This window comes from Tachysurus vachellii, chromosome 9 (assembly GCF_030014155.1).
Source record: "Tachysurus vachellii isolate PV-2020 chromosome 9, HZAU_Pvac_v1, whole genome shotgun sequence".
Classification (NCBI taxonomy): Eukaryota; Metazoa; Chordata; class Actinopteri; order Siluriformes; family Bagridae; genus Tachysurus; species Tachysurus vachellii.
Window position 1 is genome coordinate 26,519,088 of NC_083468.1, and position 26,476 is coordinate 26,545,563.

The 26,476-nt window shown below is 37.6% G+C and overlaps 3 protein-coding genes across 7 annotated transcripts; all 3 read left to right on the top strand.

Moving 5' to 3' along the window:
- The first annotated feature begins 8,617 nt into the window (after nt 1–8,617).
- Nucleotides 8,618–10,465, top strand: LOC132851731 (E3 ubiquitin-protein ligase BRE1B-like). 2 transcript variants are annotated; one of them, XM_060878720.1, is made up of 3 exons: nt 8,618–9,028; nt 9,434–9,607; nt 9,919–10,465. In XM_060878720.1, exons 1-2 carry the CDS (start codon nt 8,660–8,662, stop codon nt 9,575–9,577), a joined length of 513 nt encoding a protein of 170 aa, XP_060734703.1. In that variant the 5' UTR covers nt 8,618–8,659; the 3' UTR covers nt 9,578–9,607; nt 9,919–10,465. The 2 variants fall into 2 exon arrangements, with proteins under 2 accessions (XP_060734703.1, XP_060734702.1); XM_060878719.1 differs by having other exon boundaries at nt 9,434–9,594.
- A 4,269-nt stretch (nt 10,466–14,734) lies between these two features.
- Nucleotides 14,735–17,097, top strand: LOC132851732 (uncharacterized). 2 transcript variants are annotated; one of them, XM_060878722.1, is made up of 3 exons: nt 14,735–15,276; nt 15,680–15,853; nt 16,205–17,097. In XM_060878722.1, exons 1-2 carry the CDS (start codon nt 14,773–14,775, stop codon nt 15,821–15,823), a joined length of 648 nt encoding a protein of 215 aa, XP_060734705.1. In that variant the 5' UTR covers nt 14,735–14,772; the 3' UTR covers nt 15,824–15,853; nt 16,205–17,097. The 2 variants fall into 2 exon arrangements, with proteins under 2 accessions (XP_060734705.1, XP_060734704.1); XM_060878721.1 differs by having other exon boundaries at nt 15,680–15,840.
- Nucleotides 17,098–18,908: 1,811 nt separating this feature from the next.
- On the top strand, nt 18,909–21,331 carry LOC132851733 (uncharacterized). Of its 3 annotated transcripts, XM_060878725.1 has the most exons (4): nt 18,909–19,390; nt 19,517–19,574; nt 19,943–20,103; nt 20,450–21,331. In XM_060878725.1, exons 1-3 carry the CDS (start codon nt 18,966–18,968, stop codon nt 20,084–20,086), a joined length of 627 nt encoding a protein of 208 aa, XP_060734708.1. In that variant the 5' UTR covers nt 18,909–18,965; the 3' UTR covers nt 20,087–20,103; nt 20,450–21,331. The 3 variants fall into 3 exon arrangements, with proteins under 3 accessions (XP_060734708.1, XP_060734707.1, XP_060734706.1); XM_060878724.1 differs by having other exon boundaries at nt 18,909–19,574; nt 19,943–20,116; XM_060878723.1 differs by having other exon boundaries at nt 18,909–19,574.
- Nucleotides 21,332–26,476: the final 5,145 nt, after the last annotated feature.

The window sequence follows — 26,476 nt, forward strand, 5'->3', positions numbered from 1 at the left end:
GATAGGCACATGCTGCCCGTGACCAGAGGTAGTTCGGATAAGCGGTAGAAAATGAGTGAATTAATATATATATATATATATATATATATATATATATATATATATATATATAGCGGCTATGCACAAATGCCCTGTAAACACACACACACACACACACACACACACACACACACGAAATCGAATTGTTTCCCAAATCCTGCATTTTTACAGCCCCCACGTTCCCCTTGTGCACGTGACTGCGCATATAATGATAACTAACATCTGTGTCGTGTTCATTTCTAAGGGAACTGTATATAGGGCTGTATGTATTATTACAAATAGATTATTAAATGTAATTGTCAATTTTTATTGGAGTAAATGGTCCCAGATGGATCTTAATAACTCTGGAAACTTTTCTTGGTAACAAACTACACATTTAATACATAACACCAATGATGCAGACAGTAATATTGGATATTCACAAATTCTTTTCATTTTCCCTGAAACTCATCCTGTTGTTTGGTTGGGACTTTTTTAATGTTTCATTGTAAGATAAATGCATGCATTATTTAATTTACATTAAAACCAAATCTTTGTGTTGTTGTAACATCAATACACACACTTTCATCTTCCGCCCTCAGTATTTCACTGTGCTGTTACACTCCTCTGAGCTCCTCTATGGTTGCTTACATAACTAAGTTCTCCTCAAATGAAGGGTTTTCCATTAACTAGCAGAAATATGATACATTTTCTGTTTAATCGACTTATAAATTTTTAGCTTCTTGGGGTAAAGACTGAGCTTTGAGCAGGTTTGTTGAAGGTATCTAGGCAGACTCCAGCTATCGCTAAGTAGCACGCTCGATATCCTGGTCTAGTGGAGAAGCTTGATGTTGATTCTTTCACCTGAAAATGAAAATTAAAGAATTAAATTTTACCTTTCAAAACAGATAAATAATCAACAGTAATTATTACTATTAATACATAATAGTGATCACGTAATGCACTTAATGAATAGCTTGATGAATCACTTAATCACTTAACGAATCATTTAACGGATCAATTAATAGATCAAGGGGGGAACGTGGCTTAGTGTTTAGCACGTTCGCCTCACACCTCCAGGGTTGGGGGTTCGATTCCCGCCTCCGCCTTGTGTGTGTGGAGTTTGCATGTTCTCCCCGTGCCTCGGGGGTTTCCTCCAGGTACTCTGGTTTCCTCCCCCGGTCCAAAGACATGCATGGTAGGTGCAGAACGTGATGTCTGTCATATTGTAGTTGATGAAGAACGTGATGTCTGTCATATTGTAGATGATGAAGAACGTGATGTCTGTCATATTGTAGTTGATGAAGAACGTGATGTCTGTCATATTGTAGATGATGAAGAACGTGATGTCTGTCATATTGTAGATGATGAAGAACGTGATGTCTGTCATATTGTAGTTGATGAAGAACGTGATGTCTGTCATATTGTAGATGATGAAGAACGTGATGTCTGTCATATTGTAGATGATGAAGAACGTGATGTCTGTCATATTGTAGATGATGAAGAACGTGATGTCTGTCATATTGTAGATGATGAAGAACGTGATGTCGGTCATATTGTAGATGATGAAGAACGTGAAATAAAATGAGAAAAAATGCTGAAAGGTAAGATGACGTGTGCGCCGTACAGAGTGTTACCTTGAGTCTCTAACCTGTGTTACTAAGCAGTAAAGGTGTCACCGTCACAGGGCTGTTTTATTCTCTTCTCTATCATTATCGCTGGATTCCACCTGCCACTCATATTTATAGTGCACGATAACTTCGGCTGCTTTGCATTAAATAAACTAAAAGTAAATCAGAAGAGAATCTGTGATTGTGATCGTAGTTTTACACACGCTTTCGTCTCTGCTTGATACTGTAAGCGTTTGGACTACAATACTTTTACCTTAGATCGAAAGGAAAACCTCAATACCAGCCTTTACAGCAGCTGAATCATTTGATGAATCACTTATTATGAATCTTCCATTTTTACCATTACGTGAATATCATTACATAAGTTTTGTAGTTTCAGGTGGAAACAGAACCACATCTGATTCCTGTAAGAACATGTTTAAGATCATTGGCTATTTTCAAACTTTGGTTGAAGATCTACTTATTCAGGAAACACTTCAACTAGCACTTATTTCCCTATTTTTTGCATTTATTAAAAAAAAACCCAAACCTTTGAAACTTTTTCATTGTAACTTTGAACAATGTTTTAAACTCATGGTATCTTAAGTATGTAACCTAGTGAACCAGCACTAATGTATTCAATGTTAGAGATTTAAGCACTTATGTACGTCACTCTGGATAAGAGAGTCTGTCACATGCTGTAAATGTAAATATAATGTAAATGTAAGATCATGTGACACTGACGATCCATAAAGTTTCGTTTTTCCTTCACCTCCCTCCACTTGAAGTTCCATTAAACGTATAAAAGCCGACTGAGCTGCTCGGAACAATAGAGAAAGAAGGAACATGTCAGAGAACCGGGTCAGAGACAGGAACCGGGTCAGGGACATGTACGAGGGAGTTAATCTAGACGAAATGTCCAAAAGACAAAAAAAAGCACACAGAGACAAAACTCTTTATAATAATCCAGATGTTTTATTCAGAATCTATCGACAGGGGAGACTCCATGTGCTGCTCTTCATGCCAACTGACACTGTAGAGTGGAAGAAGGTGATTCAGGACAGGATTCAGGACAGAAGCAGAGCTGACCCTTCTGTTCAGCTGACGGAGAGACGTGCTATAAAGGGTCATTTACCAATCATAAACATGTCTGGTCCTGAGAATCACCTCGAATATATCTGTGAGTCTTTTGATCAGCTCTATAATCAGGTGCAGGAAAACATTCAGGACAGAGCAGCACCACAGAGGAACTATGCGGCTGAGATTGAGGAACTCAATGTGAGAATCAGGGAGCTGGAAGAGGAAATCACGATCCTTAAAAGACGATTGGTAGGTGTGTAAAACAGGATGTTCTCAGCTTTACTGAGTTTCAGGTAAATGTTTCAACACTTATTTAAATTAAGCAGCTAAAAGGTCGAGAGTTTGTTTTAAGTTGATTTTTAATGCATAGATTCAACAGAGAAGGACAACATCTCGCCTTATGCTGTGTGTGTGTGTGTGTGTGTGTGTGTGTATGAGTTTGTATATATGTGAGTGTGTCTGTATGTGTATGAGTTTGTATATATGTGTGTGTGTGGCAACCGGCTCCCTTTTATTTATTGATGCCGTGGGATGAATTCTGAAGTGTAGAGAGAATTATCTGCTCGAATTCAACCATCACTGGGGAACAAACCCAGCATCATCACACAGTCACTGACTGGAAAGGTGTTTAAAATAATTAATAATGATTTTAATGTATCATTAAAAAATCAGCCTGGCCCATAAACTAATAAGTGTTACAATTCCTACACTGTTCGTCTGATGTGGATAGAAATACCTACAATTTAAAGCTGGACCTTGAGCTCAGATTCATTATTTCACTTTACCACCAATATTCTGTTGTATAACAGCACAAATATTCTGTCTGTCTATATACAATGTAATGATCTTTTCTTTTTTATACTATTACAGGAGGAGATTACAGGCCAAAGACAAGGCCGGTGACGTCCTGCTTTCCTTTCATCACTGCGCTGTATTTTTTAAAAATATATTAAAATAGTTGTGATATAGTTAAGTGGTTGAATTAAATGCTCGACTGCTTCCATAATCTCTCCGGGTAAAGAGGAAGATACACAGTGAGACTTTTCTCCTTGGTGATGGAATAAACTTCTGAAAACATCTGAACTGAACTGAACTTAAAGACTGAACCTCTTCCTGAAATATTTAAAGTTACTTATGTTTGTTTTATTGTTTTATTTTTTGTACTTGTATTGGGTTGTTTTGAATGATAGACCCTTTTTTTATGTCGCTCTAAATAAAAGCTCCTGCCAAATGTCCTAAATGTAAATGAGTCCAAGCAGAACTTTATACAAACGGAACAATAACGAGACCTTACATAAACATTTCTTTTTTAAATAATTTAAAAATAATAATTTCAAAATGAGCTAGGGGGTCACGGTGGCTTATTGGTTAGCACGTTTGCCTCACACCTCCAGGGTCAGGGTTCGATTCCCGCCTCCACCTTGTGTGTGTGGAGTTTGCATGTTCTCCCCGTGCCTCGGGGGTTTCCTCCGGGTACTCCGGTTTCCTCCCCCGGTCCAAAGACATGCATGGTAGGTTGATTGGCATCTCTGGAAAATTGTCCGTAGTGTGTGATTGTGTGAGTGAATGAGAGTGTGTGTGTGTGCCCTGTGATGGGTTGGCACTCCGTCCAGGGTGTATCCTGCCTTGATGCCCGATAGGCACATGCTGCCCGTGACCAGAGGTAGTTCGGATAAGCGGTAGAAAATGAGTGAATGAATATATATATATATATATATATATATATATATATATATATATATATATAGCGGCTATGCACAAATGCCCTGTAAACACACACACACACACACACACACACACACACGAAATCGAATTGTTTCCCAAATCCTGCATTTTTACAGCCCCCACGTTCCCCTTGTGCACGTGACTGCGCATATAATGATAACTAACATCTGTGTCGTGTTCATTTCTAAGGGAACTGTATATAGGGCTGTATGTATTATTACAAATAGATTATTAAATGTAATTGTCAATTTTTATTGGAGTAAATGGTCCCAGATGGATCTTAATAACTCTGGAAACTTTTCTTGGTAACAAACTACACATTTAATACATAACACCAATGATGCAGACAGTAATATTGGATATTCACAAATTCTTTTCATTTTCCCTGAAACTCATCCTGTTGTTTGGTTGGGACTTTTTTAATGTTTCATTGTAAGATAAATGCATGCATTATTTAATTTACATTAAAACCAAATCTTTGTGTTGTTGTAACATCAATACACACACTTTCATCTTCCGCCCTCAGTATTTCACTGTGCTGTTACACTCCTCTGAGCTCCTCTATGGTTGCTTACATAACTAAGTTCTCCTCAAATGAAGGGTTTTCCATTAACTAGCAGAAATATGATACATTTTCTGTTTAATCGACTTATAAATTTTTAGCTTCTTGGGGTAAAGACTGAGCTTTGAGCAGGTTTGTTGAAGGTATCTAGGCAGACTCCAGCTATCGCTAAGTAGCACGCTCGATATCCTGGTCTAGTGGAGAAGCTTGATGTTGATTCTTTCACCTGAAAATGAAAATTAAAGAATTAAATTTTACCTTTCAAAACAGATAAATAATCAACAGTAATTATTACTATTAATACATAATAGTGATCACGTAATGCACTTAATGAATAGCTTGATGAATCACTTAATCACTTAACGAATCATTTAACGGATCAATTAATAGATCAAGGGGGGAACGTGGCTTAGTGTTTAGCACGTTCGCCTCACACCTCCAGGGTTGGGGGTTCGATTCCCGCCTCCGCCTTGTGTGTGTGGAGTTTGCATGTTCTCCCCGTGCCTCGGGGGTTTCCTCCGGGTACTCTGGTTTCCTCCCCCGGTCCAAAGACATGCATGGTAGGTTGATTGGCATCTCTGGAAAATTGTCCGTAGTGTGTGATTGCGTGAGTGGATGAGAGTGTGTGTGTGTGTGCCCTGCGATGGGTTGGCACTCCGTCCAGTGTGTATCCTGCCTTGATGCCCAATGACGCCTGGGATAGGATAAGCGGTAGAAAATGAATGAATAAATGAATTAATAGATCACTAATGAATCGTTGTTTTTTTGCCTATAACATAAGGTCTGTGCTTTAATTTTCCACCTGATTTCTCTGTACTGTATGATTACTGTATGATTGTACTGTATATTACTGTGTATTACTGTATGATTGTACTGTATATTACTGTGTATTACTGTATATTACTGTATGATTGTACTGTATATTACTGTATGATTGTACTGTATATTACTGTATGATTGTACTGTATATTACTGTATGATTGTACTGTATATTACTGTATGATTGTACTGTATATTACTGTGTATTACTGTATATTACTGTATGATTGTACTGTATATTACTGTATGATTGTACTGTATATTACTGTATGATTGTACTGTATATTACTGTATGATTGTACTGTATATTACTGTATGATTGTACTGTATATTACTGTATGATTGTACTGTATATTACTGTATAAATGTACTGTATATTACTGTATGATTGTACTGTATATTAATCAGATAATTACATTTTCTTTAAAAATGGTCTTTTTTTTGAAGGGAAAATTAAACTGATGTTAAAACCACCCCTGTTTTCGGAAGTAATAACAACTTAAACACACACACACACACACACACACACACACACACACACACACACACACATACAGTACACATACCTGGTCTGTAGCCCGCCTATTGAAGGGGGGGGGGTTCTTTTTTCAAAAAGTGGACTTTTTGCAGTTTTTCTCCTCCTTTTGTATTTAATTATGAGGTTACTTCATTTTGGTGACCTTTTATGCACTAATTTGTGCTGGATTATCTTGTCTGCTTGTCTGCTGGTATCTTAACGAGCACGCTTTTTGATGCACCTAAATGATTTACTGCATTGTTGTCAAATTGCTTCCTCATGTACCACCTTTGTCAGTCCATACACAGTTCATAAGTTTAAAGCCCACACTAACGACAGAATAGATTTAATGAACTTTACTGAAGTATTAATAATCATTATTTTCATCATCATTTCTTGACTCTCTGTCAATGCCTCTTTGCTTGTTGCTGTATTTGTCTTGACACTTATGGATTTTGTTCACTGGTCAGTTCCAATCTTCTTGGGTGCAATTATTACGTAACTAGTACGTCGTGTGTTAGCTGGGTAGGGATCGTAAATCAATTAATATACTTATCATTCCAGATCATTTACCTCAAGCGGTCAAGGAATAAAGACGCGCACCGAAGGAGAGAAGCATTTCCATTGGCTCCAGTCTGCTGGTATTGGCCAATCACAAAAGTCGATATTGCACAGCCAATATCACTGAATATCCCACTATGTTTTATTATTATAATTACGCTACGTTTATATGGATATTATATTGTAGACTATTAGGTGGATAAAATATAGAAATCCTTTTAATTAAAAATATATATATATAACCCCTCCCCCCATCATTCAGAGGCGATGCTTCACCCGAGGTAGTTCGGATAAGCGGTAGAAAATGAGTGAGTGAGAACTTATTTTGTACAATTTTTCCGTACAAAGACGATTCACTGATGATGTGTATCCGATGAAGAAGTTTAAACCAGTTTATGTCCTTAAAATATCACATGTATATTGTAGTTGATGAAGAACGTGATGTCTGTCATATTGTAGATGATGAAGAACGTGATGTCTGTCATATTGTAGATGATGAAGAACGTGATGTCGGTCATATTGTAGATGATGAAGAACGTGATGTCTGTCATATTGTAGATGATGAAGAACGTGATGTCGGTCATATTGTAGATGATGAAGAACGTGATGTCGGTCATATTGTAGATGATGAAGAACGTGATGTCTGTCATATTGTAGATGATGAAGAACGTGAAATAAAATGAGAAAAAATGCTGAAAGGTAAGATGACGTGTGCGCCGTACAGAGTGTTACCTTGAGTCTCTAACCTGTGTTACTGAGCTGTAAAGGTGTCACCGTCACAGGGCTGTTTTATTCTCTTCTCTATCATTATCGCTGGATTCCACCTGCCACTCATATTTATAGTGCACGATAACTTCGGCTGCTTTGCATTAAATAAACTAAAAGTAAATCAGAAGAGAATCTGTGATTGTGATCGTAGTTTTACACACGCTTTCGTCTCTGCCTGATACTGTAAGCGTTTGGACTACAATACTTTTACCTTAGATCGAAAGGAAAACCTCAATACCGGCCTTTACAGCAGCTGAATCATTTGATAACTCATTTGACAATTGAATCACATGAATCACTTATTATGAATCTTCCATTTTTACCATTACGTGAATATCATTACATAAGTTTTGTAGTTTCAGGTGGAAACAGAACCACATCTGATTCCTGTAAGAACATGTTTAAGATCACTGGCTATTTTCAAACTTTGGTTGAAGATCTACTTATTCAGGAAACACTTCAACTAGCACTTATTTCCCTATTTTTTGCATTTATTAAAAAAAACCCAAACCTTTGAAACTTTTTCATTGTAACTTTGAACAATGTTTTAAACTCATGGTATCTTAAGTATGTAACCTAGTGAACCAGCACTAATGTATTCAATGTTAGAGATTTAAGCACTTATGTACGTCACTCTGGATAAGAGAGTCTGTCACATGCTGTAAATGTAAATATAATGTAAATGTAAGATCATGTGACACTGACGATCCATAAAGTTTCGTTTTTCCTTCACCTCCCTCCACTTGAAGTTCCATTAAACGTATAAAAGCCGACTGAGCTGCTCGGAACAATAGAGAAAGAAGGAACATGTCAGAGAACCGGGTCAGAGACAGGAACCTGGTCAGGGACTGGAACTGGGTCAGGGACATGTACGAGGGAGTTAATCTAGACGAAATGTCCAAAAGACAAAAAAAAGCACACAGAGACAAAACTCTTTATAATAATCCAGATGTTTTATTCAGAATCTATCAACAGGGAAGACTCCATGTGCTGCTCTTCATGCCAACTGACACTGTAGAGTGGAAGAAGGTGATTCAGGACAGGATTCAGGACAGAATAGATGCTGACCCTTCTGTTCAGCTGACGGAGACACCTGCTATAAGTGGTGATTTACCAATCATAAACATGTCTGGTCCTGAGAATCACCTTAAACATATCTGTGACATTTTTGATCAGCTCTTTAATCAGGTGCAGGAAAACATTCAGAACAGAGCAGCACAGAGGAACCTTGTGGCTGAGATTGAGGAACTCAATGTGAGAATCAGGGAGCTGGAAGATCAATTACAGATCCCTGGGGCTGAGATTGAGGGACTCAATGTGAGAATCAGGGAGCTGGAAGATCGATTACAGATCCTTCAAAGACAATTGGTATGTGTGTAAAACAGGATGTACTCAGCTTTACTGAGTTTCAGGAAAATGTTTCAGTGCTTATTTAAATTAAACACCTAAAAGGTGCTTTTTTTTAAGTTGATTTTTAATGCACAGATGCAACAGAGAACTTATGCTGTGTGTGTGTGTGTGTGTGTGTGTGTGTGTGTGTGTGTGTGTGTGTGTGTGTGTGTGTGTGTGTGTGTGTGTGTGTGTGTGTGGCAACCGGCTCCCTTTTATTTACTGTTTACAGTGTTGTAATTCCTACACTGATTGTCTGAATTGAAGAGAAATAGCTTTAAATTAAAGCTGCACCTTGAGCTCAGATTCATTATTTCATTTTACCACCAATATTCTGTTGTATATCAGCTTTTCTTTTTTTAATTTCGACGCTTCTGTGATAAGTCTGAAGAGGTTAGGAGAAACGCAACGGAAGATGAAGGAGCAGCAGCCCAAAACAACCCAGAGGATGATGTTGAGGAGCTCAGAGAGAGAATCAGGGAGCTGGAACTGGAAAACAGAAGACTTCGTGGGCTTCAAGACGATTAGATGTGTCTTCAGACCAGGTACTGAAAAATGGTGTGTTAGTCAACAATGTTTCTGATACATTAAGACATTATATATATTATTTCAACCTTACGTTGAGAAATAAATCTCACTAAACATTTATAAATCCACTTGTGTGTATGAACTGATTTTTTATTTTTTGGAGAAAGTGTTCTTCAAAGGTTCTTGTCTAGTTTTCACATAACATAAACACTACACGTTTTATCTATCACCAAATAAAGAGGCTCAAAGTTTCACTTTGTACTGTGTGTGTGTGTGTGTGTGTGTGTGTGTTGTCTACAGTGGATAAATATAATGTCATTTGTTGTTGTTGTTTTTATTAGGTCCACACCCGAGGCCTGTGTACCACAGTTCCACTTGTGGGAGCAAATAAAGTGCATCATAATCCTGAATACTGAAAACCGGCTTTCATTTAGTGCTGAACTTCACAAAGAAGAAATGAATTTCAATTCATCTAAGGCTTAGGAATAGATTTAAACTTGCTCGTGTGTTTTGTTTATTTTGTTTTGTTTATTTTTTGTTTGTTAGTTTGTTTTTAGTTTGGTTTGATTTATTGATTTTATTGTATTCGATTTTAAATGTTTATTTGTCTCATACACAACCTTACACAGTACGACATGCAGATAAATGTTGTCCTAAAAGAAGAATAAAACTGTTACAATAAAAGTAGATGTTGGATTATCTGTACAAATAATAAGAATAAAATATAAAAATTATAAATATATTTATATGAATATGGTGAAGTGAGCAAACAGTATGACAATGGGAAATAAAGTTCAGGTGTTTACTATATTATTTTGCATATAATAGCCATGTAATAACATTTACTGTGCGATTTAATAAACATTTAATAAAGTGATTATTAAAACATTTTTAGACTCCAATCTACTGACTTTCTAATCGCTTTTGTTGTGAAGCAGGCGGCGGTTCTAGGGTCTCATCTTTAGGGGGTTTTAGCCCTCAGTGAGAATTTAAAACAAGAAGAGTTTTATATTATATATTATATGACTACACAGTAAGCCAAAAGTTATGTTGTTATTTAAAATGACAAAAGTGGACACCAAAATTTTACGCATGATGTAATGATGTCGGTCTTGAATCAGATCAGTTCATGTATGTGTGTATTCTCTACAAACAGTGTGTCCAATGAATGCAGTCATTAATAAACAAATATTCACAATACAAAGACCAAATCAATAAATGTTATTTTTATTTTGTATTGAATGGATTGTTTGCATTAATATTTTGTTTGTGCTACAACTCTGGTAATAAGAATAGTGACATTTCACTGCTTTCGATTAACGTTATAGATAAACGCCTCCAGCTCCGACTGCGTGTGCACTCTGTAATGTATTGTCATTTTGGCAGTGTTTCTTTAAGTGCTCCGTAGTTGATGCTATGACTCCTCCTACTTTGTATATGCACTGCAGCACGTAGTAAAGAACCGCGCATGTCTTGTTACTGAAGCTGTGTGTCAGTCGCATTACTTTACACACGCTGACCGTCCCTGTGCTTCTCCGTTCAAATAAAGCAGACAGCTGATGACGCACCATTGAAAGACTACAACGCACGCCCGTAAAATCAAAGTAAAAAAAAAATCGCTCTTGGATCAAATTGATAAATAATATTCTTTCCCATCGACATGTCCTGCATTTTAACTTATTTTTATTTTTTATTTATGAAAGTAAAAATTATACTTTTTGTTTTAGGGTGGCTGAGATCACAGACAGGGGGCTGAAGCCACATGAACATGATGAACACAACTACTCTTCTACAATGTGTTTTAAAGTTATTGAAGATATTATAAATTATTACTGGGATTAAACTGAAATTACATGTTCAAGTTTAGAGATCGAAGACTTCATGGCAGACAGGAGCGAGAAATCCTTCAGCAGCCTGAAAGATTAAAGCGTCATTACAATCTTCTGCAGATCTGCTTCTGGGTTCGATTCCCGCCTCTGCCTTGTGTGTGTGGAGTTTGCATGTTCTCCCCATGCCTCGGGGGTTTCCTCCGGGTACTCCGGTTTCCTCCCCCGGTCCAAAGACATGCATGGTAGGTTGATTGGCATCTCTAGAAAATTGTCGTAGTGTGTGATTGCGTGAGTGAATGAGAGTGTGTGTGTGTGCCCTACGATGAGTTGGCACTCCGTCCAGGGTGTATCCTGCCTTGATGCCCGATGATGCCTGAGATAGGCACAGGCTCCCCGTGACCCGAGGTAGTTCGGATAAGTGGTAGAAGATGAATGAGAGAGAACTTATTTTGTACAATTTTTCCGTACAAAGACGATTCACCGATGATGAAGTTTAAACCAGTTTATATCCTTAAAATATCACATGTACCTTCCTCAGAAGTAACAGTTACTAATCAGTGTTGTACTGCATGTCTAACCTCAGTTATTGCATGAAATAAATAAAGATTTTTTTTAGCATCTTCAGAGGGGTCTGTCATATTGTAGATGATGAAGAACGTGATGTCTGTCATATTGTAGATGATGAAGAACGTGATGTCTGTCATATTGTAGATGATGAAGAACGTGATGTCTGTCATATTGTAGATGATGAAGAACGTGAAATAAAATGAGAAAAAATGCTGAAAGGTAAGATGACGTGTGCGCCGTACAGGGTGTTACCTTGAGTCTCTAACCTGTGTTACTGAGCTGTACAGGTGTCACCGTCACAGGGCTGTTTTATTCTCTTCTATATCATTATCGCTGGATTCCACATGCCACTCAAATTTAAAGTGCAGAGCCACACCTGATTCCTGTAAGAACATGTTTAAGCTCATGTATCGAAAGGAAAACCTCAATACCAGCCTTTACAGCAGCTGAATCATTTGATGACTCATTTGATGAATCACTTATTATGAATCTTCCATTTTTCCATTACATGAATATCATTATATAGGTGTTGTAGTTTCAGGTGAAAACAACCACACCTGTTTCCTGTAAAACATGTTTAAGATCATGTGACACTGACGATCCATAAAGTTTTGTTTCTCCTTCACCTCCCTCCCCTTGAAGTTCCATTAATAACCTTCGTCTTGTGTTAGGGTCGGCACTGACCCGTTTTTAGGTTTTAAATGCTTAAAAGTACCACATAAATTTGTTAATTGCATCAAGGCTTTTTGACTTTGTCAGGAACCTTTATTTAAACAAAATAAAACAAAAAAAATAAATTTTACCTAAATTATAAAATGCTCTGGTGAAAATTATGACCTTTGTGTAGTTAGGGTCAGTTTTGACCCAGTTATAATATAATATTATAATACTATAATTAGTGCCAAATCTGAAATCATAAACACACTGTCAGCTCACTAACACTGTCAGCCAACAGCCCATTGACAGCCAGCTTCTCTTCCAAACCTGTGAGCTTTAGTTAGGGGCTTCTCCCTTTGCCCGTTTGTCACCTTCCCTGAACAAACAAAACAAACAAAGATGTATACTTCCAGACACCTAAGGCATGCATAAGACCAATTCAGTTGGGAGTTAGTGACTTGCAGAGTACACATCACCATCTTGGAGCATGCGAAAATGAAAAGAATTTACGACAAGCCAAGCTCTGGATCATATCTTTGCTGAAAATGAGGCAGAGGACAGAGAACAGCATAGTGATATGGACAAGCATGTTTCTGATGATGAAGATGATGTAAAGTATCAACGGAAGACACAGACACATCTGATGAGTCTGATGAGGTGGTTGCCAGTGCTGAAGTAACATATATTGGAGCTCAGTACCTCCTGAATTTCATGGCAGCAAACGTCATCAAAATCTACAGTTTTACACAGGCAAACCTGTGAGTGGCATCTCTGAGAAAAAACAACGAAAATGTGTAGACCTCGATATGACTACTGGACTACGGGATCACAATATCACGTGTGACAATTTTTTACCAGCTATGACCTTGGACAAGAACTTCTTAGAAGGAAACTTACCATGGTGAGCACAATAAAAAAATAAATTAATAAACCTGAGTTGCCCGTTGAAATTTTGCAGGTGAAGCACAGGGCTCCTCTTTCTTCAAAATTCACTTTTACAGACACCACCACTGTTGTTTCATGTTGTCCAAAAAAGAACTGAGTGTCGTACTTATGTCCACTTTTCACAAAGATTCTGCTGTCTCATCACGAAGTGACAAAAAGCCCATATTAATCCTGGACTATAATAAAAACAATGGAGAGGTGGACTACCTGGACAAGGTGACTGCCACCTAGACTTTCCAGTCAATGACCAGGAGATGGCCAATGGTTGTGTTTTATTACATGCAATGCATACAATGCATTTGTGTTGTGGACTCACATTCACCTGGGGTGGAACTCAACCAAAAAAAAAAGCGAAGAATGTTTTTTGAGGAGCTGGTTCCCTTGTCCCTTCCCTAGCAATAAGGACAGAAAGACAAATATATTGTGCTTCTACTACAAAATATATCTCTGCAAAGAACACATTAAAAGTGTGTCTTTTTTGCCACACATGCATCTAAACACACACATACTCATGCATGTTTTTGCACACAAAGACTTTTTTTGGATTTAGTAGTAATAGATTTCTATTGGTTTGATTTGCTTGATTGGTTGTTGTGTGTTTGACCTTGCAAATCTACATTTTGTCTTATTACTTGTTCTGCTTTTCATTTTGTATTTGTATTAATGTTCTATTTTTGAAAAAATATATGGGTCAAAATTGACCCATAACACCATAGATGTTACAATAGTTAATAAAATTAAAATGAAAAAATATATAAAACAAATTTATTGAAGAGATGTGTCCTAATACTCATCAGTAATAGTCAGGAAACATAACAATCTTTCATTTATTTATGTAATTCTCTTGAGGTTAGTTTTACCATTTTTTGGAATTGAAAGCGAAAAGTATGCTGTCAAAAGAAAGGCCCAGGGGCCACACCAAAAATATTAAAACCAATCTTTTTATGGATAAGGAAGCCTAACATGGTATCTAAGAGGTAGGAAACAAATCTGATAATAAATAATTGTTTTGAGGCTATTTTATGACTGTTTTAAGACACGGGTCAAAACCGACCCGTTAACATAAGAGATGGTAAAAGAAAGCTAACATAAGAGGAAGGTTAAACGTATAAAAGCCGACTGAGCTGCTTGGGAACAATAGAGGAAGAAGGAACCATGGCAGAGAACCAGGTCAGGGACAGGAACCGGGTCAGGGACATGTACGACGGAGTTGATGAAGATGGAATGAACGAAGCACAAAAAAAAGCACACAGAGATGAAACTCTTCTAAATAATCCAGATGTTCTATTCAGAATCTATCAACAGGGAAGACTCCATGTGCTGCTCTTCATGCCAACTGACACAGAAGAGTGGAAGAAGGTGATTCAGGACAGGATTCGGGACAGAAGCAGAGCTGACCCTTCTGTTCAGCTGACGGAGAGACGTGATATAAAGGGTGATTTACCAATCATAAACATGTCTGGTCCTGAGGATCACCTCGAATATATCTGTGACATTTTTGATCAGCTCTATAATCAGGTGCAGGAAAACATTCAGAACAGAGCAGCACCACAGAGGAACCTTGTGGCTGAGATTGAGGGACTCAATGTGAGAATCAGGGAGCCGGAAGATCAAGTACAGATCCCTGGGGCTGAGATTGAGGAACTCAATGTGAGAATCAGGGAGCTGGAAGATCGATTACAGATCCTTCAAAGACAATTGGTATGTGTGTAAAACAGGATGTACTCAGCTTTACTGAGTTTCAGGAAAATGTTTCAGTGCTTATTTAAATTAAACACGTAAAAGGTGCTTTTTTTTAAGTTGATTTTTAATGCACAGATGCAACAGAGAACTAATGCTGTGTGTGTGTGTGTGTGTGTGTGTGTGTGTGTGTGTGTGTGTGTGTGTGTGTGTGTGTGTGTGTGTGTGTGTGTGTGTGTGGCAACCGGCTCCCTTTTATTTACTGTTTACAGTGTTGTAATTCCTACACTGATTGTCTGAATTGAAGAGAAATAGCTTTAAATTAAAGCTGCACCTTGAGTTCAGATTCATTATTTCATTTTACCACCAATATTCTGTTGTATATCAGCTTTTCTTTTTTTAATTTCGACGCTTCTGTGATAAGTCTGAAGAGGTTAGGAGAAACGCAACGGAAGATGAAGGAGCAGAAGCCCAAAACAACCCAGAGGATGATGTTGAGGAGCTCAGAGAGAGAATCAGGGAGCTGGAACTGGAAAACAGAAAACTTCGTGGGCTTCAAGACGATTAGATGTGTCTTCAGACCAGGTACTGAAAAATGGTGTGTTAGTCAACAATGTTTCTGATACATTAAGACATTATATATATTATTTCAACCTTACATTGAGAAATAAATCTCACTAAACATTTATAAATCCACTTGTGTGTAGGAACTGATTTTTTATTTTTTGGAGAAAGTGTTCTTCAAAGGTTCTTGTCTAGTTCTTGTCTAACATAAACACTACACGTTTTATCTATCACCAAATAAAGAGGCTCAAAGTTTCACTTTGTACTGTGTGTGTGTGTGTGTGTGTGTGTGTGTGTGTGTGTGTGTGTGTGTGTGTGTGTGTGTGTGTGTGTGTTGTCTACAGTGGATAAATATAATGTCATTTGTTGTTGTTGTTTTTATTAGGTCCACACCCGAGGCCTGTGTACCACAGTTCCACTTGTGGGAGCAAATAAAGTGCATCATAATCCTGAATACTGAAAACCGGCTTTCATTTAGTGCTGAACTTCACAAAGAAGAAATGAATTTCAATTCATCTAAGGCTTAGGAATAGATTTAAACTTGCTCGTGTGTTTTGTTTATTTTGTTTTGTTTATTTTTTGTTTGTTAGTTTGTTTTTAGTTTGGTTTGATTTATTGATTTTATTGTATTCGATTTTAAATGTTTATTTGTCTCATACACAACCTTACACAGTACGACATGCAGATAAATGTTGTCCTAAAAGAAGAATAAAACTGTTACAATAAAAGTAGATGTTGGATTATCTGTACAAATAATAAGAATAAAATATAAAAAATATAAATATATTTATATGAATATGAAGTGAGCAAACAGTATGACAATGGGAAATAAAGTTCAGGTGTTTACTATATTATTTTGCATATAATAGCCATGTAATAACATTTACTGTGCGATTTAATAAACATTTAATAAAGTGATTATTAAAACATTTTTAGACTCCAATCTACTGACTTTCTAATCGCTTTTGTTGTGAAGCAGGCGGCGGTTCTAGGGTTTCATCTTTAGGGGGTTTTATCCCTCAGTGAGAATTTAAAACAAGAAGAGTTTTATATTATATATTATATGACTACACAGTAAGCCAAAAGTTATGTTGTTATTTAAAATGACAAAAGTGGACACCAAAATTTTACGCATGATGTAATGATGTCGGTCTTGTATCAGATCAGTTCATGTATGTGTGCATTCTCTACAAACAGTGTGTCCAATGAATGCAGTCATTAATAAACAAATATTCACAAGACAAAGACCAAATCAATAAATGTTATTTTTATTTAGTATTGAATGGATTGTTTGCATTAATATTTTGTTTGTGCTACAACTCTGGTAATAAGAATAGTGACATTTCACTGCTTTTGGTTGCCGTCTTTGCGTCTTTCCGTCGATTAACGTTATAGATAAACGCCTCCAGCTCTGACTGCGCGTGCACGCTGAGCGTCCATGTGCTTCTCCGTTCAAATAAAGCAGACAGCTGATGACGCACTATTGAAAGACTACAACGCACGCGCGTAAAATCAAAGTAAAAAAAATCGCTCTTGGATCAAATTGATAAATAATATTCTTTCCCATCGACGACACGTCCTTCATTTTAACTTATTTTTATTTTTTATTTCTGAAAGTAAAAATTATACTTTTTGTTTTAGGGTGGCTGAGATCACAGACAGGGGGCTGAAGCCACCCTAAAAAAGGCCTAAAACCGCCCCTGATGTGAATGTTCAGGCGTTTGTCCAGTAGATGGCGGCATCATTCCTCAGTCAAATGTCGAGTGGGCAGAACAAAACACCAAAATAACACCAACTACTCTTCTACAATGTGTTTTAAAGTTATTGAAGATATTATAAATTATTACTGGAATTAAACTGAAATTACATGTTCAATATTTACTCTCCTTAACAAATTTTGTTAGTATTAGTTTAGAGGTTGAAGACTTCATGGCAGACAGGAGCGAGAAATCCTTCAGCAGCCTGAAAGATTAAAGCGTCATTACAATCTTCTGCAGATCTGCTTCTGGGTTCGATTCCCGCCTCTGCCTTGTGTGTGTGGAGTTTGCATGTTCTCCCCATGCCTCGGGGGTTTCCTCCGGGTACTCCGGTTTCCTCCCCCGGTCCAAAGACATGCATGGTAGGTTGATTGGCATCTCTAGAAAATTGTCGTAGTGTGTGATTGCGTGAGTGAATGAGAGTGTGTGTGTGTGCCCTACGGTGAGTTGGCATTCCGTCCAGGGTGTATCCTGCCTTGATGCCCGATGATGCCTGAGATAGGCACAGGCTCCCCGTGACCCGAGGTAGTTCGGATAAGTGGTAGAAGATGAATGAGAGAGAACTTATTTTGTACAATTTTTCCGTACAAAGACGATTCACCGATGATGAAGTTTAAACCAGTTTATATCCTTAAAATATCACATGTACCTTCCTCAGAAGTGACAGTTACTAATCAGTGTTGTACTGCATGTCTAACCTCAGTTATTGCATGAAATAAATAAAGATTTTTTTTAGCATCTTCAGAGGGGTCTGTCATATTGTAGATGATGAAGAACGTGATGTCTGTCATATTGTAGATGATGAAGAACGTGATGTCTGTCATATTGTAGATGATGAAGAACGTGATGTCTGTCATATTGTAGATGATGAAGAACGTGAAATAAAATGAGAAAAAATGCTGAAAGGTAAGATGACGTGTGCGCCGTACAGGGTGTTACCTTGAGTCTCTAACCTGTGTTACTGAGCTGTAAAGGTGTCACCGTCACAGGGCTGTTTTATTCTCTTCTCTATCATTATCGCTGGATTCCACATGCCACTCAAATTTAAAGTGCAGAGCCACACCTGATTCTTGTAAGAACATGTTTAAGCTCATGTATCGAAAGGAAAACCTCAATACCAGCCTTTACAGCAGCTGAATCATTTGATGACTCATTTGATGAATCACTTATTATGAATCTTCCATTTTTCCATCACATGAATATCATTATATAGGTGTTGTAGTTTCAGGTGAAAACAACCACACCTGTTTCCTGTAAAACATGTTTAAGATCATGTGACACTGACGATCCATAAAGTTTTGTTTCTCCTTCACCTCCCTCCCCTTGAAGTTCCATTAAACGTATAAAAGCCGACTGAGCTGCTTGGGAACAATAGAGGAAGAAGGAACCATGGCAGAGAACCGAGTCAGGGACTGGAACCGGGTCAGGGACATGTACGAGGGAGTTGATGAACATGGAATGACCGAAGCACAAAAAAAAGCACACAGAGATGAAACTCTTCTAAATAATCCAGATGTTCTATTCAGAATCTATCGAAAGGGAAAACTCCATGTGCTGCTCTTCATGCCAACTGACACAGAAGAGTGGAAGAAGGTGATTCAGGACAGGATTCAGGACAGAATAGATGCTGACCCTTCTGTTCAGCTGACGGAGAGACGTGATATAAAGGGTGATTTACCAATCATAAACATGTCTGGTCCTGAGAATCACCTTGAACATATCTGTGACATTTTTGATCAGCTCTATAATCAGGTGCAGGAAAACATTCAGAACAGAGCAGCACCACAGAGGAACCTTGTGGCTGAGATTGAGGGACTCAATGTGAGAATCAGGAAGCTGGAAGATCAAGTACAGATCCCTGGGGCTGAGATTGAGGAACTCAATGTGAGAATCAGGGAGCTGGAAGATCAAGTACAGATCCCTGGGGCTGAGATTGAGGAACTCAATGTGAGAATCAGGGAGCTGGAAGATCAATTACAGATCCTTCAAAGACAATTGGTATGTGTGTAAAACAGGATGTACTCAGCTTTACTGAGTTTCAGGAAAATGTTTCAGTGCTTACTTAAATTAAACACCTAAAAGGTGCTTTTTTTAAGTTGATTTTTAATGCACAGATGCAACAGAGAACTTATGCTGTGTGTGTGTGTGTGTGTGTGTGTGTGTGTGTGTGTGTGTGTGTGTGGCAACCGGCTCCCTTTTATTTACTGTTTACAGTGTTGTAATTCCTACACTGATCGTCTGAATTGAAGAGAAATAGCTTTAAATTGAAGCTGCACCTTGAGCTCAGATTCATTATTTCATTTTACCACCAATATTCTGTTGTATATCAGCTTTTCTTTTTTTAATTTCGACGCTTCTGTGATAAGTCTGAAGAGGTTAGGAGAAACGCAACGGAAGATGAAGGAGCAGAAGCCCAAAACAACCCAGAGGATGATGTTGAGGAGCTCAGAGAGAGAATCAGGGAGCTGGAACTGGAAAACAGAAAACTTCGTGGGCTTCAAGACGATTAGATGTGTCTTCAGACCAGGTACTGAAAAATGGTGTGTTAGTCAACAATGTTTCTGATACATTAAGACATTATATATATTATTTCAACCTTACGTTGAGAAATAAATCTCACTAAACATTTATAAATCCACTTGTGTGTAGGAACTGATTTTTTATTTTTTGGAGAAAGTGTTCTTCAAAGTTTCTTGTCTAGTTCTTGTCTAACATAAACACTACACGTTTTATCTATCACCAAATAAAGAGGCTCAAAGTATCACTTTGTACTGTGTGTGTGTGTGTGTGTGTGTGTGTGTGTGTGTGTGTGTGTGTGTGTGTTGTCTACAGTGGATAAATATAATGTCATTTGTTGTTGTTGTTTTTATTAGGTCCACACCCGAGGCCTGTGTACCACAGTTCCACTTGTGGGAGCAAATAAAGTCCATCATAATCCTGAATACTGAAAACCGGCTTTCATTTAGTGCTGAACTTCACAAAGAAGGAATGAATTTCAATTCATCTAAGGCTTAGGAATAGATTTATTTTGTTTATTTTGTTTTGTTTATTTTTTGTTTGTTAGTTTGTTTTTAGTTTGGTTTGATTTATTGATTTTATTGTATTCGATTTTAAATGTTTATTTGTCTCATACACAACCTTACACAGTACGACATGCAGATAAATGTTGTCCTAAAAGAAGAATAAAACTGTTACAATAAAAGTAGATGTTGGATTATATGTACAAATAATAAGAATAAAATATAAAAATTATAAATATATTTATATGAATATGGTGAAGTGAGCAAACAGTATGACAATGGGAAATAAAGTTCAGGTGTTTACTATATTATTTTGCATATAATAGCCATGTAATAACATTTACTGTGCGATTTAATAAACATTTAATAAAGTGATTATTAAAACATTTTTAGACTCCAATCTACTGACTTTCTAATCGCTTTTGTTGTGAAGCAGGCGGCGGTTCTAGGATCTCATCTTTAGGGGGTTTTATCCCTCAGTGAGAATTTAAAACAAGAAGAGTTTTATATTATATATTATATGACTACACAGTAAGCCAAAAGTTATGTTGTTATTTAAAATGACAAAAGTGGACACCAAAATTTTATGCATGATGTAATGATGCCGGTCTTGAATCAGATCAGTTCATGTATGTGTGCATTCTCTACAAACAGTGTGTCCAATGAATGCAGTCATTAATAAACAAATATTCACAAGACAAAGACCAAATCAATAAATGTTATTTTTATTTAGTATTGAATGGATTGTTTGCATTAATATTTTGTTTGTGCTACAACTCTGGTAATAAGAATAGTGACATTTCACTGCTTTTGGTTGCCGTCTTTGCGTCTTTCCGTCGATTAACGTTATAGATAAACGCCTCCAGCTCTGACTGCGCGTGCACGCTGACCGTCCCTGTGCTTCTCCGTTCAAATAAAGCAGACAGCTGATGACGCACTATTGAAAGACTACAACGCACGCGCGTAAAATCAAAGTAAAAAAAATCGCTCTTGGATCAAATTGATAAATAATATTCTTTCCCATCGACGACACGTCCTTCATTTTAACTTATTTTTATTTTTTATTTCTGAAAGTAAAAATTATACTTTTTGTTTTAGGGTGGCTGAGATCACAGACAGGGGGCTGAAGCCACCCTAAAAAAGGCCTAAAACCGCCCCTGCTGTGAATGTTCAGGCGTTTGTCCAGTAGATGGAGTCATCATTCCTCAGTCAAATGTCGAGTGGGCAGGACAAAACACCAAAATAACACCAACTACTTTTCTACAATGTGTTTTAAAGTTATTGAAGATATTATAAATTATTACTGGAATTAAACTGAAATTACATGTTCAATATTTACTCTCCTTAACAAATTTTGTTAGTATTAGTTTAGAGATCGATGACTTCATGGCAGACAGGATCGAGAAATCCTTCAGCAGCCTGAAAGATTAAAGCATCATTACAATCTTCTGCAGATCTGCTTCTGGGTTCGATTCCTGCCTCCGCCTTGTATGTGTGGAGTTTGCATGTTCTCCCCGTGCCTCGGGGGTTTCCTCCGGGTACTCCGGTTTCCTCCCCCGGTCCAAAGACATGCATGGTAGGTTGATTGGCTTCTCTAGAAAATTGTCGTAGTGTGTGATTGTGTGAGTGAATGAGAGTGTGTGTGTGCCCTACGATGAGTTGGCACTCCGTCCAGGGTGTATCCTGCCTTGATGCCCGATGATGCCTGAGATAGGCACAGGCTCCCCGTGACCCGAGGTAGTTCGGATAAGTGGTAGAAGATGAATGAGAGAGAACTTATTTTGTACAATTTTTCCGTACGAAGACGATTCACCGATGATGAAGTTTAAACCAGTTTATATCCTTAAAATATCACATGTACCTTCCTCAGAAGTGACAGTTACTAATCAGTGTTGTACTGCATGTCTAACCTCAGTTATTGCATGAAATAAATAAAGAATTTTTTAGCATCTTCAGAGGGGTCTGTCATATTGTAGATGATGAAGAACGTGATGTCTGTCATATTGTAGATGATGAAGAAGGTGATGTCTGTCATATTGTAGATGATGAAGAACGTGATGTCTGTCATATTGTAGCTGATGAAGAGCGTGAAATAAAATGAGAAAAAATGCTGAAAGGTAAGATGACGTGTGCGCCGTACAGAGTGTTACCTTGAGTCTCTAACCTGTGTTACTGAGCTGTAAAGGTGTCACCGTCACAGGGCTGTTTTATTCTCTTCTCTATCATTATCGCTGGATTCCACCTGCCACTCATATTTATAGTGCACGATAACTTCGGCTGCTTTGCATTAAATAAACTAAAAGTAAATCAGAAGAGAATCTGTGATTGTGATCGTAGTTTTACACACGCTTTCGTCTCTGCTTGATACTGTAAGCATTTTGACTACAATACTTTTACCTTAGATCGAAAGGAAAACCTCAATACCAGCCTTTACAGCAGCTGAATCATTTGATGAATCACTTATTATGAATCTTCCATTTTTACCATTACGTGAATATCATTACATAAGTTTTGTAGTTTCAGGTGGAAACAGAACCACATCTGATTCCTGTAAGAACATGTTTAAGATCACTGGCTATTTTCAAACTTTGGTTGAAGATCTACTTATTCAGGAAACACTTCAACTAGGACTAATTTCCCTATTTTTTGCATTTATTAAAAAAAAAACCCAAACCTTTGAAACTTTTTCATTGTAACTTTGAACAATGTTTTAAATTCATGGTATCTTAAGTATGTAACCTAGTGAACCAGCACTAATGTATTCAATGTTAGAGATTTAAGCACTTATGTACGTCACTCTGGATAAGAGAGTCTGTCACATGCTGTAAATGTAAATATAATGTAAATGTAAGATCATGTGACACTGACGATCCATAAAGTTTCGTTTTTCCTTCACCTCCCTCCACTTGAAGTTCCATTAAACGTATAAAAGCTTTCTGTTCAGCTGACGGAGAGACGTGCTATAAGGGGTCATTTACCAATCATAAACATGTCTGGTCCTGAGAATCACCTTGAATATATCTGTGAGTCTTTTGATCAGCTCTATAATCAGGTGCAGGAAAACATTCAGGACAGAGCAGCACCACAGAGGAACTATGCGGCTGAGATTGAGGAACTCAATGTGAGAATCAGGGAGCTGGAAGTGGAAATCACGATCCTTCAAAGACTATTGGTAGGTGTGTAAAACAGGATGTACTCAGCTTTACTGAGTTTCAGGTAAATGTTTCAACACTTATTTAAATTAAGCAGCTAAAAGGTCGAGAGTTTGTTTTAAGTTGATTTTTAATGCATAGATTCAACAGAGAAGGACAACATCTCGCCTTATGCTGTGTGTGTGTGTGTGTGTGTGTGTGTGTGTGTGTGTGTGTGTATGAGTTTGTATATATGTGAGTGTGTCTGTATGTGTATGAGTTTGTATATATGTGTGTATGTGTGTGTGGCAACCGGCTCCCTTTTATTTATTGATGCCGTGGGATGAATTCTGAAGTGTAGAGAGAATTATCTGCTCGAATTCAACCATCACTGGGGAACAAACCCAGCATCATCACACAGTCACTGACTGGAAAGGTGTTTAAAATAATTAATAATGATTTTAATGTATCATTAAAAAATCAGACTGGCCCATAAACTAATAAGTGTTACAATTCCTACACTGTTCGTCTGATGTGGATAGAAATACCTACAATTTAAAGCTGCACCTTGAGCTCAGATTCATTATTTCACTTTACCACCAATATTCTGTTGTATAACAGCACAAATATTCTGTCTGTCTATATACAATGTAATGATCTTTTCTTTTTTAAACTATTACAGGAGGAGATTACAGGCCAAAGACAAGGCCGGTGACGTCCTGCTTTCCTTTCATCACTGCGCTGTATTTTTTAAAAATATATTAAAATAATTGTAATATAGTTAAGTGGTTGAATTAAATGCTCGACTGCTTCCATAATCTCTCCGGGTAAAGAGGAAGATACACAGTGAGACTTTTCTCCTTGGTGATGGAATAAACCTCTGAAAACATCTGAACTGAACTGAACTTAAAGACTGAACCTCTTCCTGAAATATTTAAAGTTACTTATGTTTGTTTTATTGTTTTATTTTTTGTACTTGTATTGGGTTGTATTGAATGATAGACACTTTTTTTATGTCGCTCTAAATAAGGGCTCCTGCCAAATGTCCTAAATGTAAATGAGTCCAAGCAGAACTTTATACAAACGGAACAATAACGAGACCTTACATAAACATTTCTTTTTTAAATAATTTAAAAATAATAATTTCAAAATGAGCTTGGGGGTCACGGTGGCTTAGTGGTTAGCACGTTTGCCTCACACCTCCAGGGTCAGGGTTCGATTCCCGCCTCCACCTTGTGTGTGTGGAGTTTGCATGTTCTCCCCGTGCCTCGGGGGTTTCCTCCGGGTACTCCGGTTTCCTCCCCCGGTCCAAAGACATGCATGGTAGGTTGATTGGCATCTCTGGAAAATTGTCCGTAGTGTGTGATTGTGTGAGTGAATGAGAGTGTGTGTGTGTGCCCTGTGATGGGTTGGCACTCCGTCCAGGGTGTATCCTGCCTTGATGCCCGATAGGCACATGCTGCCCGTGACCAGAGGTAGTTCGGATAAGCGGTAGAAAATGAGTGAATGAATATATATATATATATATATATATAGCGGCTATGCACAAATGCCCTGTAAACACACACACACACACACACACACACACACACGAAATCGAATTGTTTCCCAAATCCTGCATTTTTACAGCCCCCACGTTCCCCTTGTGCACGTGACTGCGCATATAATGATAACTAACATCTGTGTCGTGTTCATTTCTAAGGGAACTGTATATAGGGCTGTATGTATTATTACAAATAGATTATTAAATGTAATTGTCAATTTTTATTGGAGTAAATGGTCCCAGATGGATCTTAATAACTCTGGAAACTTTTCTTGGTAACAAACTACACATTTAATACATAACACCAATGATGCAGACAGTAATATTGGATATTCACAAATTCTTTTCATTTTCCCTGAAACTCATCCTGTTGTTTGGTTGGGACTTTTTTAATGTTTCATTGTAAGATAAATGCATGCATTATTTAATTTACATTAAAACCAAATCTTTGTGTTGTTGTAACATCAATACACACACTTTCATCTTCCGCCCTCAGTATTTCACTGTGCTGTTACACTCCTCTGAGCTCCTCTATGGTTGCTTACATAACTAAGTTCTCCTCAAATGAAGGGTTTTCCATTAACTAGCAGAAATATGATACATTTTCTGTTTAATCGACTTATAAATTTTTAGCTTCTTGGGGTAAAGACTGAGCTTTGAGCAGGTTTGTTGAAGGTATCTAGGCAGACTCCAGCTATCGCTAAGTAGCACGCTCGATATCCTGGTCTAGTGGAGAAGCTTGATGTTGATTCTTTCACCTGAAAATGAAAATTAAAGAATTAAATTTTACCTTTCAAAACAGATAAATAATCAACAGTAATTATTACTATTAATACATAATAGTGATCACGTAATGCACTTAATGAATAGCTTGATGAATCACTTAATCACTTAACGAATCATTTAACGGATCAATTAATAGATCAAGGGGGGAACGTGGCTTAGTGTTTAGCACGTTCGCCTCACACCTCCAGGGTTGGGGGTTCGATTCCCGCCTCCGCCTTGTGTGTGTGGAGTTTGCATGTTCTCCCCGTGCCTCGGGGGTTTCCTCCAGGTACTCTGGTTTCCTCCCCCGGTCCAAAGACATGCATGGTAGGTGCAGAACGTGATGTCTGTCATATTGTAGATGATGAAGAACGTGATGTCTGTCATATTGTAGTTGATGAAGAACGTGATGTCTGTCATATTGTAGATGATGAAGAACGT

Excerpts from the sequence above, each read along its gene's own strand:
- LOC132851731 (XM_060878720.1), top strand. The coding sequence starts at position 8,660 with ATGCCAACTGACACTGTAGAGTGGAAGAAGGTGATTCAGGACAGGATT. Across the intron at positions 9,029-9,433 it reads AGATCCTTCAAAGACAATTG|TCTGAAGAGGTTAGGAGAAA; the intron begins GTATGTGTGTAA and ends TTCTGTGATAAG.
- LOC132851733 (XM_060878724.1), top strand. The coding sequence starts at position 18,966 with ATGGCAGAGAACCGAGTCAGGGACTGGAACCGGGTCAGGGACATGTAC. Across the intron at positions 19,575-19,942 it reads AGATCCTTCAAAGACAATTG|TCTGAAGAGGTTAGGAGAAA; the intron begins GTATGTGTGTAA and ends TTCTGTGATAAG.
- LOC132851732 (XM_060878722.1), top strand. The coding sequence starts at position 14,773 with ATGTACGACGGAGTTGATGAAGATGGAATGAACGAAGCACAAAAAAAA. Across the intron at positions 15,277-15,679 it reads AGATCCTTCAAAGACAATTG|TCTGAAGAGGTTAGGAGAAA; the intron begins GTATGTGTGTAA and ends TTCTGTGATAAG.